Source organism: Podarcis filfolensis, assembly GCF_964270895.1.
Source record: "Podarcis filfolensis genome assembly, chromosome: 16".
Taxonomy (NCBI): Eukaryota; Metazoa; Chordata; class Lepidosauria; order Squamata; family Lacertidae; genus Podarcis; species Podarcis filfolensis.
Genome location: NC_139620.1, coordinates 38,237,431 through 38,257,219, shown reverse-complemented (window position 1 = coordinate 38,257,219; position 19,789 = coordinate 38,237,431). Strand labels below are relative to the sequence as shown.

The 19,789-nt window shown below is 44.8% G+C and overlaps 1 protein-coding gene across 8 annotated transcripts in view; it reads right to left on the bottom strand.

The window, feature by feature from the left end:
* Positions 1-19,789, bottom strand: part of ABCB9 (ATP binding cassette subfamily B member 9) — a 33,113-nt gene that overhangs the window by 10,712 nt on the left and 2,612 nt on the right. For 2 of the 8 annotated variants that reach the window (XM_083590880.1, XM_083590883.1), the window contains 4 exons: positions 12,232-12,969; positions 10,319-10,433; positions 9,021-9,151; positions 3,179-3,384 (listed from right to left, as the gene is read on the bottom strand). In XM_083590880.1, coding sequence (XP_083447006.1) covers positions 3,179-3,384; positions 9,021-9,151; positions 10,319-10,433; positions 12,232-12,850 — 1,071 coding nt within the window. In that variant the 5' untranslated portion in view covers positions 12,851-12,969. The other 6 variants (XM_083590886.1, XM_083590884.1, XM_083590885.1 and 3 more) reach the window with 6 other exon arrangements.

The following is a 19,789-nucleotide window of genomic DNA, read 5'->3' as shown; positions in this document are numbered from 1 at the left end:
GCCTGTGTAAACTGAAAGCTGAGGCACCCAGAGCAGGGCCTGAGGAGCATATCTTAAGACAACCTTTCCCAACCTTGTACACTCCAGATTTTGTTGGACTTAAACATCCATCAGCAAGCGTAGTCAACGGTTAGGGATGAGAGGTTGTACAGTCCAGGATCATCTGGAGGGTCACAGGTTTCCCATCCCTCTTGTCATCTGCTCAGCAGGTAAATCCATCAAGGCCAAGAAATAAAATAAAAATCCCCATGGGACCTCTGCAAGGCTTCCTCCTTCAGAATTTTATGAACAGCAGCACTTTACATCTCTGTTGCTTCTCTGCAGCTCCTTTTTGGGTTGGTATTGCACATGCAATACTAGAGAACAAAATCAGGAATCCACACACCACCAGCCTTTTTGAATTCAGATGATAAAATGCATGAACATGAAGACACTATAAAGTGTTCAGATTTATTTTGTTATGTTTTATTTTCTATGATTGGTTTTGTAGTTCAAAATGGAACAAAAAGTATATCTAGAGAGAGAGAATGAATACATGTTGATATATCTGTATTCACACACAGAGAAGGGATGGATGAATTCTATTTTTGATTCTATTTTTTCTAGGCTTAAATTGAGTTCTCCACATTTCTGCAGCAATTGTTTTTGGAGCAGATATTGAAAAAAAATCTCATTAAAATTGACAGATTAGTGCTAATTTCTCATAACAAACACATTTTTGTATGCAGTTTTGACTAACATACACATTTTTGCAAGCAATTTCCCCAAAGATAATGAATTTTTTCTAGGTTCTTTTTACTTTTATGCATAGGCATCTCTGTGCACATTGTTTGGTTAGACTAAAGCATCTCCAAATTGGGGAAACTGCAAATTCCAAAGGCTAGCTGTGTTCTGGCACTAGTATTAGTTTGAGAAGTGCAGATTAGGTAGTTTCTCATTAAGATACAAAGGCAAGCAAATTTCTCCCCCACCCCTAACACCCCCCCCAACAAAAGGCCAATAAACTATGCATACCCCACAGACCAGGATGTAGCAACCCCCCCTCCCCTGTTCCCCTCAATGCTGAGTAGCATTAATCTTGCAGCATGATAGCCAAGAAACATCTGTTGGCTGAGAGCCAGGCATTCAGTGACTCAAGCAGAGCCTTACTGAGATTGTGTGGCACTCCATGGGACAGCCCCCCCCCTTGCCTTTGCAGTGGGAGCCAAGCTGGGGAAGCATGAAGGACGAGGCAGAACAGGAAATGCACATTTGCAGACTTAAGCACTCCATCCAGCAGCCGATGACCTCAGGCAGCAAAGATGACCTCAGGCAGCAAAGACTCACGCAGAGGCAAGCAGGCAAGGTCAGCCACTCGCAAAGGACAAAAGATTAGCCAGGTGCGCAGATGTCCCAACTGGTATTACAAGTTATGGCAGCGAGAGGAGAGGTAGAATGAACAAATCACACGCAAGAGAACAATCCCCCTGTACCAGAAACAACTAGGAAAATAAAGCAGCAACAAGAGGAAACCTTGGACGCATCAAAATGGAGTGGCAAGAAACCAATTTTTAGAAAATTTTTATTAAATTTGTTTTAATTTGTGGCTGATTTGGTAAAAATTGGAATATCAATAAAAACAAATTGGCAAAAAAAGAGAAAGGACACAATCCCCTCAATCCCAGCTCTTGCAGGCAAGGCAGGAGGGGAGGGGTGGAAACTTGTCATGAAACAGATGGTCCCGGATTTAAAAGAAAGCATACAAAAGGTTTTCCTCAAATAGGTGATGTGCTTTTGCAGGAAATAATAGTAGTGATGATGGCAGCATCAAAAGCTGGGTGGCTTTCCAGAGAGCTTACAATCTATCTTTAAACAGCAACCTTTAGGATTCATGCGATGTTTGTTTTGTTAAAGTTCAGGGTACTTCACATGGATATGTGCTGGAGGCTGCCCAGAGTGGCTGGGGAAACCCAGCTGGATGGGCAGGAAATAATAATAATAATAATAATAATAATAATAATAATAATACACAGTCTCTTGAATCCTTACTATCCTGAGCCCCATGTGGAGGTATATGGAGGACATGGTCAGACCCTGGGAGAAGCTCAGAGAGTTGGAGATGGAGGACCCTAGGGAGGGTTGGCCAATATTGTTATCCTCACATTACAACACACACTTGGCCGTTATGCCCTCTTTTTCAAAGGAGATGGCTGGGGGAGAGAGCCTGCCATGAAAATGCAGCAGCATTACTACAGAGAGAACGTATGTATAATCTTTGTAAGTGAGTCCCCCTGCCCCGAAAGACGCAGCCCTAGGACTTCCTCTCTAGAGACAGCTCTAATTTCTTTTCAAGTCATCTGAGAAGGTAAGACGACCTGCAGCTGCCTATGCCTTTTCCCCACTTGCTTTGGCAAGAGAGACTGCAATTCCATTCCGCAGGGAGGACAAGGCAGGCAGCTGGACAACAGCGCTGCCAAGGCCAAGAAATAAAATAAAATCCCCACAGGACCTCTGCAAAGCCTTCCTCCTTCAGAATTTTATGAACAGCAGCCCTGTGCATCTCTGTTGCTTCTCTGCAGCTCCTTTTTAGGATGGTATTAGAGCAGCCAAGAAAACAAGGTGCATGGGCTTGGAATATAGGACCGAAATTGTATGTGCAATATTGGAGAACAAAATCAGAAATCCACGCACTGTCAGCCTTTTCGAATTCAGAAGATAAAATGCATGAGCACGAAGATGTATTTTTTAATGCTTTCTTTTCTTTTGATGACTAGTTTTTGTGGTTAAAAATGGAACAAAAAATATATGAGAGAGAGGCACTCAAGAAATGGTGTGTGAAAATAGGACAGTTCTCAGAAACTGCTCAGAACAGTCTTTGCCAGGAGATTGCTCAGGACACACCAAATTTGCTGTGGGAAAGGATATTAGCTCAGTGGTTAAAGTATCTGTTTTGCATGCCAAAGGTCTCAGGTTCAATCCCTAGCATCTCTAGGTGGGGCTGGGAATGTTCCCTGTCTGAAATCCTGGAGAGCCACTGCCAGTCAGTGCACTGAGGTAGATGGAGCAATGGTCTGACTTGGTAGAAGGGCAGCTTCCTATGTACCTGTGTTCCCAAAGCAGAACACCCACAGGCAAACAGACAGAAAAGCTTTGAGAATGAGCTCTGGGGTCAGGCTTAAAAGCTACAGGTAACACTAACCTTGTAGTACTTCCCGTAAAGATCTGACATGAGCATGATTATGGGGAATCCCATGAAGGTTACCAGGGAGAGCTGCCACGAGAGGCTGAACATGAAAACTATCACCCCCGTGGCCTTGACCATATTGCGCAGGAAGATGTTGATGTTCTGCGACACCAGGTCACTCACAATCGTCGTGTCCGATGTCAGCCGGGAAATAATGTCACCTGAGAGAGAAAGAAAGAGAATGAGAACAGAAGCAATGTGTGAAGAGCAAGATCCATGGGCTGGAGGGTGCTGGGCAGGGGGCAAAATGGGCTTTCTCTGCTCACAGAGAGAACTCTGTCTATTAGTTGAAATATGCACATTCTCTATTAATTATTCTTATTATTAAAAAATAAAGTGCTACAGTTTAAGGTCCTAATGTGCACTCCAGGGAAATACATATTTGAAAAATGATCTATGGGTATCAAGGATGCAAAGCAATTTTCTTTGAAAAAAGGTCTAATCAAAATGCAATAAATAATTATGAAAAACAGGAATAAAATTAGCAAATAGCAATAGTTGTAACAACAACAACAAAACCCCAGCCAATCAATTACATTTTCTTTAAAAGAAGAAACAGAAAACAGAACTTGACCCCACTTATAGGCTGGACTGAAACCCAAACCAGGGCCTGTTCAGCTGGAGTGTGCGACCCTTGTACAGGACCAACGACCACAAATTGCCACACAGGAAGGGCACAGAGGAAGGGGCCGTAGTTCAGTGCTAGAGGATCTGCTTTGCATGCAGAAGGACCCAAGTTCAGTCCCTGACATCCCCAGGCACAGACTTCCTTGTCTGAAACTCTGGAGAGCTGCTGCCAGTCAGTGTGAGATTACTGAGCTAGTGGGCCAGTGGTCTAGCTAGATAGGACCACATCTTAGGCAATCTACCAAGAGTTACAAGTTAGGGGTTTATCACAAAATAAACCCAATGGCTTCTCCCACTCCAAACCGTTTGCACCAAGGCTGACTGATCTGGCCCCTCAAGGAAATTTTTCTGGCTCTCACACTGATTTTGGCAGCAGCAAAAAGGGAAAATAATACCGTGGTACCTCGGGTTAAGTACTTAATTCGTTCCAGAGGTCTGTTCTTAACCTGAAACTGTTCTTAACCTGAAGCACCACTTTAGCTAATGGGGCCTCCTGCTGCCGCTGCTCCGCCGGAGCACGATTTCTGTTCTCATCCTGAAGCAAAGTTCTTAACCTGAGGTAATACTTCTGGGTTAGCGGAGTCTGTAACCTGAAGCGTATGTAACCTGAAGCGTATGTAACCCGAAGTACCACTGTAATCAGTATGACACTGAGGTACACAGAAAGTTTTAAACCTCTCAGCCCAGCCCAGCTCCCCAACGCTCACACATGCGTGAGAGTGTGGGTCTAGCATATGGCCCCCAGAAGGTGGGCCAATTATGAATGTGGCTCTTGGACCCAAAAATGGCTGGGTATCCCTACTTTACTTTAAAAAAAGGATCATCCAAATGGCGATATGACTGACTAACTGTGCACTCAGGTGCTCCAGTCAGGTTCTGGCCACCTCCACTCCCAAGAAGGAAACCTACGCAGTTGAGAGATGAGTGTCTACCAAAGAGGAAGAGACATAGTGCATAATTCTAGGTGTGTGATTGTGCAGTTTCTCAATATAGCCTGATTCACTGGAAAGTACTAATCATTTTTCTGCATCTGCAACACAGAAGTACAACCAAAGACTACAATAAACCCTTCCCTAAATGGTTCTTTGACTTGCAGAGGGGCCATGGATATGGTAACACACAGGGCCTCTGTGCCCTTTAACTGAGCCCCAGTTCATCATTTGCTTCCTGCTGCAGATCTGAGAAATTCAGCAAGTGCTCTCTCTCTCTCTCTCTCTCTCTCTCTTTTTCTCCGGAAGGCAAGGAGCCAAGGATATTGTGGTGCCTTCTGGTCAGAGCAAAGCTTGCTGCCAGCACCCTCAACACAGAGGGCAGACCACAGAGAGGCTGAAACACATCCTTAACTCAAAAACCCTTTGGGCCAGGATCCAAAAAACTGTGCAGCTAGTTGCATCTATTCAAGTGGTGTGTGTGTTTCTTTAACAGTGACCTCCCCTCTAGGTCTAAAATTGCAAAGAAGAGTTTGTTCCAAACCCATATTTGCACCTTGAGCATTTACATCCAGAGGCCGATGTTCTGATTGCTTCAAGGAACGTATGAAGCTCTTATACTAAGCAGGACCATCAGTTCGCTTAGCTCTATATTGCCAACACAGACTGGCAGTGGCTCTCCAGGGTTTCAGAGAGGGAGCCTTTCCAGCCCTAACCTGGAGTTGCTGGGGATTCCACCTGCAGCCTTTTGCATGCAAAGGAAGTGCTCCACCACAACTGGAGTACCTCTACAGACTGCTATAATGCTGTGAGATGCAGTTGGCTGGATCATTGATATGGCCAGTGTTTTTTTTTCTTAAAAAATGTTTAGGGGTAGTCTTATTGTGACTCAAGAAAATCACCATTTTATAGTTCAAATCAGGAAAAATAAATACAGTAAATGGACAAAAGTACAAAGATTCACAAAATGTTTAGGGGTATGTGTACCCCCAGAAAAAAAAGCCCTGGATATGGCAGAGCATGATGCCCGCAGCAGGAAAAATACATAGTGGGCTCTCCAGGCTTCCTTAAGAGGCTCTGCTCACCCGGCTTGCTACCACCTGCCTTCTCCCCAATCCCTACATGTGGCCTCATGTTTCTTTCATCCATCAAATCCTACTTGAAGCTCAGCTCTGCCGTGAAGCCCTTGGGCCTCACCCGCAGCCAGAATGGAACCTAGCCATGTGTACCTGCATTTCCACATGCCAGGGCCATTAGCAATGCACACCCCACTCCTTCCTGCTCTTCATTGTTCTCTCACACCGTCATCACTGAGTTCAGGGCGGTCCAACTTCTCATACCAAGTAGGCCGCAAGAGTACCTGTGCGCTGGGAGGGGGAAGCAAGCCCAAAATTTGACACCCCCGCCAGCCCTCACATTCCCTTCCCAAGCTGGCTAAGCAAGGTGCAGGCTTGGGAAAGGAGGCACAGGGCTCTGGCAGGGTCCTGGAGCTCTCCTTCTCAAAGCTGGGAGAATGCTAACTAGGCTTTGGGAAGGAGGAAAGAGAACTCTAGGACCTGTCACAGCCCTCACACCTCCTTCCCAAAGCCCAGGGCTTCCTTATCTGGTTTTGGAAAGGCAGTGCAAGGGCCGGGGTGGGGTGGGCATCAAATGCTGCCAAGGACTTCTGAAAAGGCCTCAGGGTCAGGCCTCGTGTTGGACCACCTTGATTTAGATCATGAGCTTCTCAAGGCAGTGAGGAGGCTTACGGTTCTTGGAAAAACATTCAGATTACAGTGGTACCTCGGGATGTGAACGGGACCCGTTCCGGAGCCCCGTTCACATCCTGAATGGAATGTAAGACGCGACGGCACGTCTGCGGGTCGCATTTTGCCGCTTCTGCGTATGTGCGTGACGTCATTTTGAGTGTCTGTGCAAGTGGCGAAACCCGGAAATAACGCGCTCCGTTACTTCCGGGTTGCCGCGGAGCGCAACCCGAAATGCTCAACCTGAAGCACATTCAACCCGAGGTATGACTGTAATACGCATTTCAAATTCTTGAGCACTTGGGCGATGGGTCTTTGAGCACATTCCTATCAGCCTCACTCCCATGGTCACTTGCACCTTCTTAACTTTTAGAGTGAGGCCAGCCGCTCTATTTAGTGCCGCTGTTAGGCTGTAGGAGTAGAGTAGGAGAGCTAGGAATACATGTGTACATAAAAATAGATACCCTCCCTTTTTCCTTGTTCCTGGAGCTCTGGAAAAGGAACTTTTTTCCTGAATGTAAACTTTACCTTTGTGGCAGGCTAGCTTTTACGCATGCACACATCAATTTCATGCAGGCAAGCAAGAAGCATTTTCAGAGTTCAATGTTAGATCCCAGCCAGGCAAAAACACTCAGATTACAAAGCAGGCTCTGGGAGGGGAGTAGAGGCTTGGAGGGCTGGATTTGGCTCTGGGGCTGAGGTTCCTCCTCTAGGGGCTTGATTGAGAAACAGTGATGCAATGTGTCTTAACCAGAAGGTTGGTGGTTTGAGCCCACCTAGGGACTGCTGTGGGCAGGATTCCTGAACTGCAGGTTGCTGGACTAGATGACCCTCAGGGTCTCCTCCAACTCTATAATTCTATTCAACAGCCTGGGAAGCTTCCTTAAGCCACAGTTCACCCCATAAAAGCACCTTTCTGCAAGGATGAGAATGAAACAAAACGTTTGTACTGCTATTGTATAGATCTGTGGAACTCACATCGACAGGAAGTAGCTGCTATTCTCAGAGCCACCATACAGACTCTTGGGCTGGGAGTATTGTTTAGGAGGTCTTGTTGCTGTTACTAATATTAATTTCTGTATCCTTATTTTAGATCTTATTATGATGATTCCTGTGGAAATTGTTCAGTTTGGCTGTGTGCTTTTTGATGTTTAATTTATTTATTATGACTACTGGTACTTTTGATTTTTGTAAAGATGTCATTTTCTTCATGTTATAAGTCTGAGCATGGTTTGAACTATGGAAAGCGGGCGTACAAATAAAATGATGGCTGTAAAATGGGAATAGTGAGTTGCTGCAAGTACTAAATGTCTGTCCTGGACACAATTAAGTGGCACTGAAAAGCAATCAATATTGCCGTTTCCTTGTGGATTATATAAAACACTTATAATTTGTTTTTCTGGTGTTCAAAGTGTGTGTGGGGGGGGAATACTTAAAAACAATTGTAGTACAAAAGAGAAAAGAATGATTTTTAAAAGATGCCAAAGCCTATTTAATTCAACCAGTGCCTGCTGAAGTAAAAGGAGAAAGGTGTGGAGCCTGTGGCCCTCCAGGTGTTGCTGAACTACATTTCCCATAATCCCTAACCATTGGCCATGCTGGATTGGGCTGCTGCCTTAAAAGAGGTTCAGAGTGAGAAGGCGTTTGTTTCTGGTCACTCCTAAACAAAGGCTTCGCTTCCCCTTAAGTCACAGCTATCACAGTCAAAATCTCTTCTGTGAGGCCATATGGAGTGGAGGCTTGATCATCTGAGCATAATGTCCATAAACATGTGGGATTACCAGTAAAAAACACACAAATGCATGATTACCAGACAGCCATAGAGTTCTTGAATCAATATAGAAAAGACTGCATGAGATCACTTCCTTAATGTTTTTGTGGGAATTTCTAACAAAGGAGATATTTTGTACGTCTTTTTTGCCTGAGTGCGCTCTCTCTCTCTCTTTCTTTCAAGCCAGCAATATGAGCAGACGTACCTGCCTTGGCTCTGCTCAGAACCCAGACTCCATTTAGAAAAGTAATTTTGTATTTTGTAACTAAGAAGTGTTTTTACCTGCATACTACTGTGATGTATTTCCTCCCTGCATTGAAATGTAAGTAAACCTTTTTGTTTTTACTAAAATATGTGTTTTTATTCTCAGCAATGAGGACAAGGAGAGGAGAGGTCAGCAGACCACAAATAAACAGGGATAAAATGTGTAATTGCCTAATTCCTAGCTTCCAATAAGCTGCAAAAGTGCATGTGGTTTTCATAGCCTGTTTACTCTCATATTTCTCCCACATACATGGGACAGGAGGTTTAAATTTAAATTTACAGATTTAATCCTCAATCCATCTCCATCACAGCTGATACAGGGGGAGGTCATCCTTCAGACCCCCAGTTTAAAGCCTCCCCCACCCCAATAGTTATACTGGAGATATTCCCTGTTGTGTAATTCTATGTGTCTCCATTTCCTGACATGAAAAGATCTCACAGCACAGATAAAAGAAACCCACCAGTAAGGTTTTCATCAAAGAAACTCATTTCCTGTGAGACCAGCGACCGGAACAGGCTGTTGCGTAGCCGAATGTTCAGCCTAGCGAACACGAGGGTGAAGACTCCGCCCCGGATACCTGCGGCAAATGAACTGATTGCAGATAAGAGACGTTATAGGACAGACAGACACCGACACACCGACACCTCAGCCCAGTCCTACCATGCAAGAGGAAGAAGCCAAGGCAGAACCTGGGGACAGGCCCAGCCCATGTGGTGCCCTCCAGATGTTGCTGGCTCCAACTCCCATCAGCCCTGACCTGGGGTTGATGGCAGCTGTGGTCCAGCGACATCTGGAGAGCAGCACATTGGCCACCCTTGTCATGGGACACAGGAGCTCCAAGTGCTTCAGAGGCTCTGACGACCACCCCAAGAGTTTCACATTTCACTGCACTTGCTCAGTATCTGGAATGAGCCAGCAGTCTAGATCTGGCCTAGAAGCCGCTTCCTCAGCCTTCTGGAATCCCTATGAAATTTTGGTCAAGAAATGGTAGATGTTTCTTATGAAAGCTTTCATTGCTTGGGAGTGTGAAAGGTGTTTTCAAGTTGTGAAGCAGAAGGTCAGCTGTGTCCTTAGAGATGTTGTTGGACTTCAGCCCCAGCCAGTCTGGTCAGTGCAGTAGAGTTATTTTAGTTTTTTAAAAATGAAGTGTCGGTACTTGTATATTGATAAATGTTTTGTGGGTGCAATCACAAAATGGCTGCCATGGGCAGCAAAAAAAGTCATTGAGAGACATGCATGCAACATGTAATTCCTATCCAGAGTGTGTGAGAGGAGTTAAAATGAAAAGGGAAGTAGAATATACACCCTTATTTTTAAAAGTACGCAAATCAGTGTCTCCTGAGCTGTTGGCTTATGTGAACATCTTCCCAGGGTGCCTCAGTCTCTACACCAAAGGTAGTCAATGTGATGCTCTCAACATGCCATTGGGTCACTTCCTCCATCATCCCTGGCCACTGGCCATTGCCACTGGGGTTGGTGGACGCTGCAGCCCAACAACATCTGCAGGGCACCACAATGGCTACCCCTGCTCCACAGCTAAGAAAGGAATTTCCTTTCTAAGAAGAAGAATTCTGGGACTAAATTGAATAGGATCCTCTCTGCAAGTTAAAAGAAGAAGCAGGGAATGGATTCCTATACTCAGGCCCCAACTCTATGGAAGATAACCCCACCACGTCACATTATGCAAAATGACAAGATTTTCCAGCCCGCCTGTGGGTCAATTATTCCAGTTTGGCCCAACTACTCAAGTAAGGCTACCTTCCTATGGCCAGAAGGGCCATGATGACCACCGCTGTGGAGAACTGCTCCATACTCTTCTGGATTACTATTCCATCAATGGCCCGACCTGTGTAGTACGGAAGGAATGTCTCTCCTGTTGGAGGGGATGACAAGGCAGATTAAAGGCAAAAACCCAAGAAGGATGTAAAGACAAGAATCCCTGTTGTTATCTTCAAACACATTCGGCCCCTTGTGTCTTCCCAAGCCCTGAAAAGAAAGGGCAGCAGGGGCCCAAGGGGCAACGTCCCAGGGGCTACATACCCGTTATGCGTCCGACCAAAGGTAAAAGTGGGAAGGGCGGTACATGTGAATCTTACCTCTGTATAGCAGGCTAATATTTTTTTTTAATGCTTTAACTTGGGGAAGAATTCAGTGTTATGCTAAGGTGATTCCATCAGGGCAAGCATTTCACTTTGCAAGACGGAACAACCCCCCTCCTCCTCCTGCATGCTGTTTTTAGGGTCCTCCCAACCCCCCAAAGTCAAATTTGGGGGCACAGAGAGTGTGCTGGGGGAGAAGAGGTGGAAGCAGTGCTTCCGCTAACAGGCTTCAGTGAATCCCACCCTTTGATTTTTATTGATTATTTTAAGGTATATTTTATGCTCTTTGTAAACAGCTTAGGGCTGTTGCTTACAATTAAACAGTATACACATAACGATTAAACTTTGAATATAAGTATAAAATTCCAACTGTACAAAAAGCAGAGATTTACGAGCACACAAACCATTGTCCAGGCAAGCAAATTGCATTATTGTGGTTCAAAGGTGCCTTCTAGCCACAAAGTAACACTTGAGGAGGATGCGATAATGAGGCCAGTGAGGGATGTGGCCTGCAAGAGGGACACAGGATGGGCAAAGCTCTAAGGGCTTTGGGTCTGAGCTGCCACACCCCTGACATTCACTTGCATCTGTCAGGGTGATGTTGTGGCCAAGAGCATTGGATAAGGGACCTGGGAGAGAAGCGTTCAGACCTCAACGCAGACATGAAACTCACTGGTGACCATGGGCCTGTCACAGTCTCTCAGCCCAACCTTATCATCACAGTGTGGCTTGGGAGGATAAAAACGGGAACAGCTATGCACAGGCTCTTGAGCTCGTTGGAGGAGAGGGATATAAACACAGTAACAAACCACCTGCCTGCAATGTATATACAACTGGAAAGCATTATTAGGGGAAGGGCCACAACTCAGTGATAGAGAAACCACTTGCCATGCAGGTGGTCTCTGGTTCCATCCCCGGCACCTCTAGGCAGGGATGGCCGTGTCCCCGGTCAGTAACACTGGAGAACTTCTGCCAGTCCAGACCTCTCTATTTGGCCCTTGGACTCCTCCCAGGCCACACTCCCTCCTCTGGTTGTTTTCCCTGGCCAGGATTTATCCTTGAACTGCAAAAGTGCCTCTCGCTTGCTGGACTGGAGAAATGTATGCACCAAAATCTCTCACTTTTGTGTGGCTGAACTATACAAAGTTAGCAGTCTGTCTGCTGCCTCTGCAAGTCTGACCCTGAGGGAATGCTGCCCTCAGGCTCCCCACGCCTGGGGCTCATCCACGCTCTACTCGTCCCATGCCTAGAAAGCAAAGGGCTGAGAGGTTTTTTGCTTGCCCTGAGCTTGCTAGGGAAGGGCCCAAGCGGTCTTCCGTTTGCCCTGCCACTTTCTCTGGGAAAACCCACTCTTTAGCAAACAGGTTGTATCGGAGTAAACATCAATCCATGGAAAACCTGATTGGCATTTGCTAGAATTCAGCAGTAATGATTGGGTTTCCTGAGGAGAAAATGGCAGGACAAGTTGAAGACTGAATGAGCCCCTGGTGTAGACAACAATGAAGTAGATGGTCCAATGGTCCAATTCAGTATAAGGCAGCTTCCTATAGTCTCACCAATGGATGTACTCACCTAAAGCAGCCACTAAGAGGAAGAAAAAGGCCACTACAAGGAAGTGAACATCTGGTTTGGTGTAAGACAACAGCTTACAAATGGTGGCTGCAGACGCCTCCTCTTTCTTTTCCTGGGCATCAGGCAAACTTGGATCCCCAATTTCTTCTGCTTCAGTCCTAGATTCGGAATTTACTCCCAGAGTCTCCCTGGCAGGTCTCACCGAAGAAAGCAGCTGCCACAAGGAGAAGGTGGCCGCCAGGGACACGTATGTCCAGGCAAACAAACCCCAAAACCAGGGGTCTTTGATGGTCTTCCTCACCTCCGAGTAGAGCAGCAGCTTGACCAGGGCATAAATCCCCACCGCAAGGCAGACAAGTGTGATAAAGATCCGGGATCCTTTCAGGCGCTTGGGACCATAGTTGGTGTTTCTCGCAACCCCAATGGCAGCACCCAAAAGCACACAACTCCGGTACAGGCAGGCCCCCCAGATGTCCAGCATGGAGTCGAATATGTTGAAGTGCTTCAGATCCTGAAGGAAGCTGCCACCACTGCGGCTGTGTTTGTACAGCAAGGTGGTCACTGTCACATCCAGGCCTGTGAAGGCCAGAGTGCCGACCACGGCTTTCCAGGCATGCATAATTTGGATGGTCCTGGCGTGAGGTAGAGGCAGAGAAACAGCTGGAGACCCAGAAGGGGAAGGAGGAACAGAAAGCCTCCTAGTCGAGGGTCAAAGCAAACATGTTGGACCAGCCCTTTCTGGAAGAGAGAAAACAACATGCTGGTATAATGGAAGGTGGCACAGGGGAACTTCAGGCTGTATCACCCTCTCCAGCCATTGTGGAAAAATACCGCTTTATGGCAATGTGGTGGATTAGGAAATTTTTACAACCTATTTGAATTCAGTAGGCCTTATTTCTGAGGAGACATGGTTAGGACTGCATTGTGAGTTTATCGACTCAACAGGAGTTGTATCTGAGTAAACATGCTTTGGATTCCACTCCATGGCTGAAAAAGAGCTTTGTGTTTCTTCCCACAACACACACAGCAGATGGAACAGAGGTCCATATTTTCCACAAGTTGCTGGTAGAGTGAAGTGGCTTCCCAGAAAAGGGAGGCTCAGAAAACCAAGGTTGTGCTTTGGGTTCAGGCTGTGTGCAGAGGTTCTGTCACAGTAAGATATATTGAATTTTTCAACTTTCAAATTCCAAAAATGAGGGCTTCTAAAAAGTTGTTACGTGACTTGGGAATTTGAAATATATTTTGGTTAAATTAATATAATTTAGTTTTGCTTGGTAAGTGAATGTGTAAAATTACATAAAAATCATTTTAAATGGTTGCCAAGTACTTCCAGTTATATTATATATTAATATTATATATTATTATTATTTAGCATTAGCTGACATTTTCAAAGGTAAAATAAAAATTTGTTGGTTTTCCTAAAGTAGTTTTTGTGCTTCTTCATCAAACAGAGACTTACCAAGCTAAATGTTGTCAAATCACAAAAATAACACCCTCTGTGTCCCATTCCCCATGATTCACTATCCTGTCCAAGCACAGCTGCCTCACAATCCTTCAGGGATGCATAAATTCATGGTTAGCAGGCTGTGTTAATAAGTGAAGGGGTACAGATTTTTTAAAAAGGGTTAAAGATAATAAATACCACTATTCCCCCCTTTTTTGCCAATAACAATTATTTCTGTAGCAGATAAAGCATTCCAGTCCACAATAACTTGTGTATTAGCACATGTGGAATTGTACAGTTCCTCTCTGGGGTAGTTAGGGTTTTTAAAGTCATATAAGCATTTTTTCAAAAGGACTGCAGACTCCCCATAACTCAATATCCCAACCATCACCACCCCACTAAAATATCCTACTCTGTTAAGTTTGGCTGGCACAGGTGCCATTTCCCCAGCGGTGGAAGAGAAGCAAGCAGCAACTCTGGCCAGGTGAGATTTGGACAAGGGGCTCCTACCTTTAGCAATAAATCAACAAGGAACCATCCCTCACTGGCCCTGCCATTGCCCCCCACCTGCCAGTAAAAGACCAGGTGTGAATAACTTCTCTTATCAATGCTAGGTGTCAACATTTTCATTTTTTTTAACAGAAACAAACAAACAAACAACACTTCACCCAGGTTACCTGATGCTCCCCTCATCTTTCGGGGGTGCTAGTTGGGTAGACTTTTAATGCCAAAATGTGCTTAAATGCCACCTGGCAACCAAGTCTGCCATTACCATCTACTCACAAGAAACCCTAAAACTTTTAAACACTGAAGAGAAGAGAACTCAGGATAACAGACCTTTTCCCCTTACAGGCCTCCTGACTGTTGCCATGGAGATAGAACAGGGGAAGAGGGTTGGTTCCTTCCTGAGCAGTTTTTAAAACTAAACAAAATGGGGAGCCATTCTGCTGGGAAATGTGGCAACACCTGTCCTGAAACTGGGGTCCCCGTCGATACAACAGCGATGGGGAACCTGTGGTCCTCCAGATCTTGTTGGGACTCACAATGCCCATTGGCCAGGCTGGAAGGCCACAGGCTCCTCATCACTGATATAAGAGAGACTAGAAACCAAACTCCAGCATGGAAGGAAGGAGCACAGAAGAGAGAGAGGCGGTGGGCAGCTGAAATAACTCCTGGGGGAGCAGTTGTGCTAATCTGCTGCAGCAAAGGCCATTTTTGAATTGGCAGCAGGGGCTTTTGCGGACAAATAGCGGGATGCTTCTGTCAGATTAATGAAAGGTTCGCCTCAGCTGGTAGAGGCATTTAAGTTATATATTTATTTGCATGCTGCTGAATGCCCAAATAGGCTTCTAAGTGGTTTTAACAAAGTATTTAGAAGTATACAAAGTATATGGTGGGGGAGGGCAGAAAAGGTCCTTTTCTGTGGAATCCCCCTGGCCCCATCTCTTTATAGTTTTAGGCAGCTGGATAAGACGTATATTCTTCAGCAGTATTAGCGGCTGTTCTTTAGTCATTGGCTATGTGTTTTTAAGGATTATGTGATTTTATGTATGGAGGGGGCCAAAAGACCACAAAGAGGTATAGTCTGCAACATAAGAGCAGAAATGTCAGACTGCACCTCTCTCTTTCATCCATGCTCACTGAGTCTCCCTGTTTTACACTCCCTCCTCCTCTAAACCCACATACATGTATACAACAATAGGTAAGGTAAAGGACCCCTGGATGGTTAAGTCCAGTCAAACCTGACTATGGGGTGTGGCACTCATCTCGCTTTCAGGCCGAGGGAGCCGGCATTTTTCCACAGACAGCTTTCCAGGTCATGTGGCCAGCAGGACTAAACCACTTCTGGCACAACGGAACACAGTGATGGAAGCCAGAGCGCACAGAAACACCATTTACCTTCCTGCCACAGTGGTACCTATTTATCTACTTGAACTAGTGTGCTTTCAAACTGCTAGGTTGTCAGAAGCTGTGACAGAGTAGCAGGAGCTCACCCTGTTGAACGAATTCAAACTGCTGACCTTCTGATCGGCAAGCCCAAGAGGCTAACAATAATACTAACAATAATACACCTGGTGTTTGCTGCATTTGATGAAGTGGGCTAAACATCCTTTTTAAAGGCTGCAAAAAATATGCTACTCCCCCCCCCCAAAAAAAACCCTCCTTAAGCTCCTTTGAATTAGACATTTTTGTCTCCAAAGGCAGTGACAACAGCCACTACACACCCTCCTCCCACCTAAATCACAATGTTTTAGCACAGATGTGCTAAAGGGAGGCGGGCAGAGGATTTTCTGCATGTAACAGTGTCCCCTGCTGGTAAAATGCACACATGAATGCAATATTCTTTCCCTCTCAAGCATCCTACCTTCAAGGACTCCTTCCTACTTAAGACCAGTATGCTGAAGAATCTCTCCATATGTGTCATCACACTGGATTCTGGGATATGCCGCTGTAGTGGTCATAACAAGGATGGCCCTCTGAATGTTGTTAGACTCCAACTCCCATCAGTCCCAGCCAGTGTGGCCAATGATCAGGTGTGATGGAAGTTGTTGCTCAACAACATCTGGAAGGGTATAGGCTCCCCATTTCTGGGTTAGGGGGCTGGACTAGGACTGGGGAGATCCAGGATCTCTGGGTGACTTAGCCCAGGCACCGTTTCACAGCCCAACCTATTAGCTCACACCGCACAAATTTTTTTATTGATAAGAAATACTTTGGAAAACAAAAAGCGCTCAATTTATAATGTGGAACACATCAACTTTATAATATGATCATGGGGTATTTAGAAAGTATAGAACAATGTAGCTATATTAGAACATGAATCATTCCCAAAATACAATTATAAACAAGCCTTTTACCTATGTACCTTATGTATACAAACATAATGAAAGGTGTGAACTTGCTTTTGCCATGTAAGCTCTCTCATACTGTGTGTGTGTGTATATATATATATATATATATATATATATATATATATATATATTGTCTAATTTGAGACAAAGAAACTCTCATCCCATCATCAACACCAAGAAGTCTCTCTCTTTTCTGTTCTTCCATATTTGTCAGAGTTGGAAATCCTAGTTCACAACAATATGTCATTGAGAACTCTAGAAGAATAGCCAATGTTATTCTCCAGCACTCTGTTTCAGGGCACATATGCAGAGAGCGATTATGGATCACAACTAGGATTTTCCTCAGCATCACTTGATGCTTCTGCTCTCATTTTGAAAAAATATCTATCCATATTCTGCTTAATTTTTTTAAAAATACTATGCTATGCTATATTGTAATGTTTAAATGTTTATTTGATTGTTTATTTGATATTCCCACCACACTTGCCACCCTCTCCTGCCACACCAGTGTGACACACCACACTCTTTGAGAACCACTGCTCTAGACACACACAACCCAGGCTTCTTGGAGAAAAGGTGAATTACAAAGGAATTCAATAAATTAAAAAATGTTCTAGGGTGCAGCCAGGCCACAGAGATTGCTGCCTGTTGCTGTCCCACATGAAAAGAGAATGACCCAAATGCACAAATCACTCTCCTTCCAGCTTCACATTAGAGATGAAACTGTAGCGTTTTCTAGTTGACCAACTCCTTATCTATAGGGCTGCAATGTTTAACTAGTTAAAAAACTCTTATTAAGACAGTGTAAGCAGTTTAAAAGCTGCACATAGAAGATCTTTCCTCTTTTCTCCCACACTTTGGAACAGATGCCTCTTCTAAGATGCCACCTGCACAGATCATCCAAAAACGGAGTGGGGAGGAGCAAGATTCTCACTTCAGACCGGTTGTTTTCACCCATGTGCAAATTTAAGCAATTGATTGACTAGCACACACTAGGGCTGTGGACCAGATCTGACCAAGGCCTGAGTCAAATAGGGCCTGTTTGGAAGGTCTCAGGCAATTTGAGCAGGCACAGACACAGATCACTGGTTGGATGAGCCAGAGCAACTTGTGGCAGCCAGGGCATCAGGCAGGACAGAGAGGCAGTGTGGGAAAATCACGCAGAAAGGCCGAGACCTACCTGACCAGTCACTGCATCTTCCAAGGAGAAGGTAGGCCCAGCGCCGTGCTTTCACCTTCCTGCCTGACACCCCCCAGGACTAATGTCTCCATGTAACAGCTTTTGAGCAGAGAGATCAGTCCTGTGGGGTGCAGGGGCTGCTTTGCAAGCAGCTTTTCTGCACTGGACTCTTCTTGCTTACCAGCTAGTGAGCAGGAGGATCCCATCCCATGTGATGTTGGCTGCATCACCTGCCCCCTGGGAACAGATATGGGGTGGGTGGCCCCCGGGACAGCACAGGGCAATTTGGCCTGATCCAGGGACCATATCCACCAGAGGGCAGATTGGAGTGGGTGTCTGTACACAGTCCTAGCACGCACATAATTGACTGAGAAAGCTTGGGTCATTACTTGGGGAACAGCCCAACTTTTTTAATGGACTTTAGGTATAATTGTGTGCAGGGGTTATATTTTTATTACACATGCATCTGACCCTACCTTCACAGAATTCAAAGGTCCTCTCCTTCCAATTTTATCCTCACAACCCCTCTGTGAGATTAGACTGAAAGAAGTGAAGCTGCCCAGAGTGGCTGGGGAAGCCCAGCAAGATGGATGGGGTATAAATAATAAATAAATAATAATAATAATAATTATCAGTTCAGAGTTACCTAGTGAGCTCTGTGACTGAATTAGCCTGGCACTATAACTCAGCCTTCCCCTGCCTGGCTGGTGCCCTCCAGATGTTTTGGCCCACGTCTCCCACCATCCCTGATTAGCTGCATTGGCTCAGACTGATAAGGGTTGTAGTGCAAAACACCTGGAGAGAGTACCAGGCTGGGGAAGGCTGCTCTGACCATTAGTCATCTCTTGACTCTCAATTAAGTTTCCTGAATGTCTGGGCCCCTTTCTCTCTTCCACCCCTGCAAAAAACATTCGTTTTTATTTTAGCTGCAATGAAGAAAACCTACCAACATCACATCCTTGAGCTTTGTCTCTCTCAGCGTAACAGATCAGGTGCCCTTTAGGCAGCATATTTGAGGTTTCATGTTGCCTTTTTTTTGCTCAGGTTGTAGAATCAAGAATCGCCATCAATATATTTTAACTTCTTTAGTCAAATACAAGGACTGGAGAATGGGGGAATGCTTCAAAGGGGGTGGGGGATGCTTAAAAGGGGAAAAATGAATTCTAAAACACACTCACATATGCACACAGCAGTGTCAACTCTGAGTACTGCTATTTATGACACGGCACATATTTTGGGCATCTATTATTATTATTATTATTATTATTATTATTATTATTATTGCTGGCCTTAGTCTTTTTTACACCGAAGAACAAGGCTTATTGAAACGCATCATTTTACAAAAATAGTGCAATCCACAAAACGTTTACAGTTTTGAAAATTCTATTATTCAGAATTTGAAGCCTACCATAACCACTTTGACAGCATCTTATCCTAAATGTCTGAAGGCAGGATGAGTTACTTAGTGGTAAAGAGCAGAACCCTACATATGCTCAGAGATACCTTATTGCCATCATATAATCCAGGCCTGAATCTGACTCTCATATTTCAAAGTTGGGCTTGGAACATATGCTAGAATCAAAATTACACCAATTTATAAAAAAGACTAAAATCCTAATTATTCAAACACAAAAGAATGAGTATGGTGCCACCCCCACCCTAAAACAGAGCTGCTTTGCTGTTAGCGTCTACATAACTGACAACTATTAATCTGCTCAATGTTTTACCATCACTGCAGCTTCAAAATCAGGAAACGGTTTAGCTGTTTTAAAGTCCACAATCTTTGGTTACACACACACAAACATATCTTTTTTTGGGGGGGGGTGTTTGTCATCAAATTATGGTGGAAAGGCTCACTAGATCTAGAATATGTTTTTGCCAAACTTTTGGTCAAAACAATTAGGCTTGTTAACAGCATAGTAAACACTGACCAGCTCAGCTAAATATTCAGAGGAATCTGCCAAGTCATCCCACTTATGATAAATCTACAGGGGAAAAAGATTAAAATACGATCTTCCTGCAGAAAAGCCGAAAGAAGCCCAATAAATCTACCAGCTCCATTTAACACTCATCTGCTAGAGC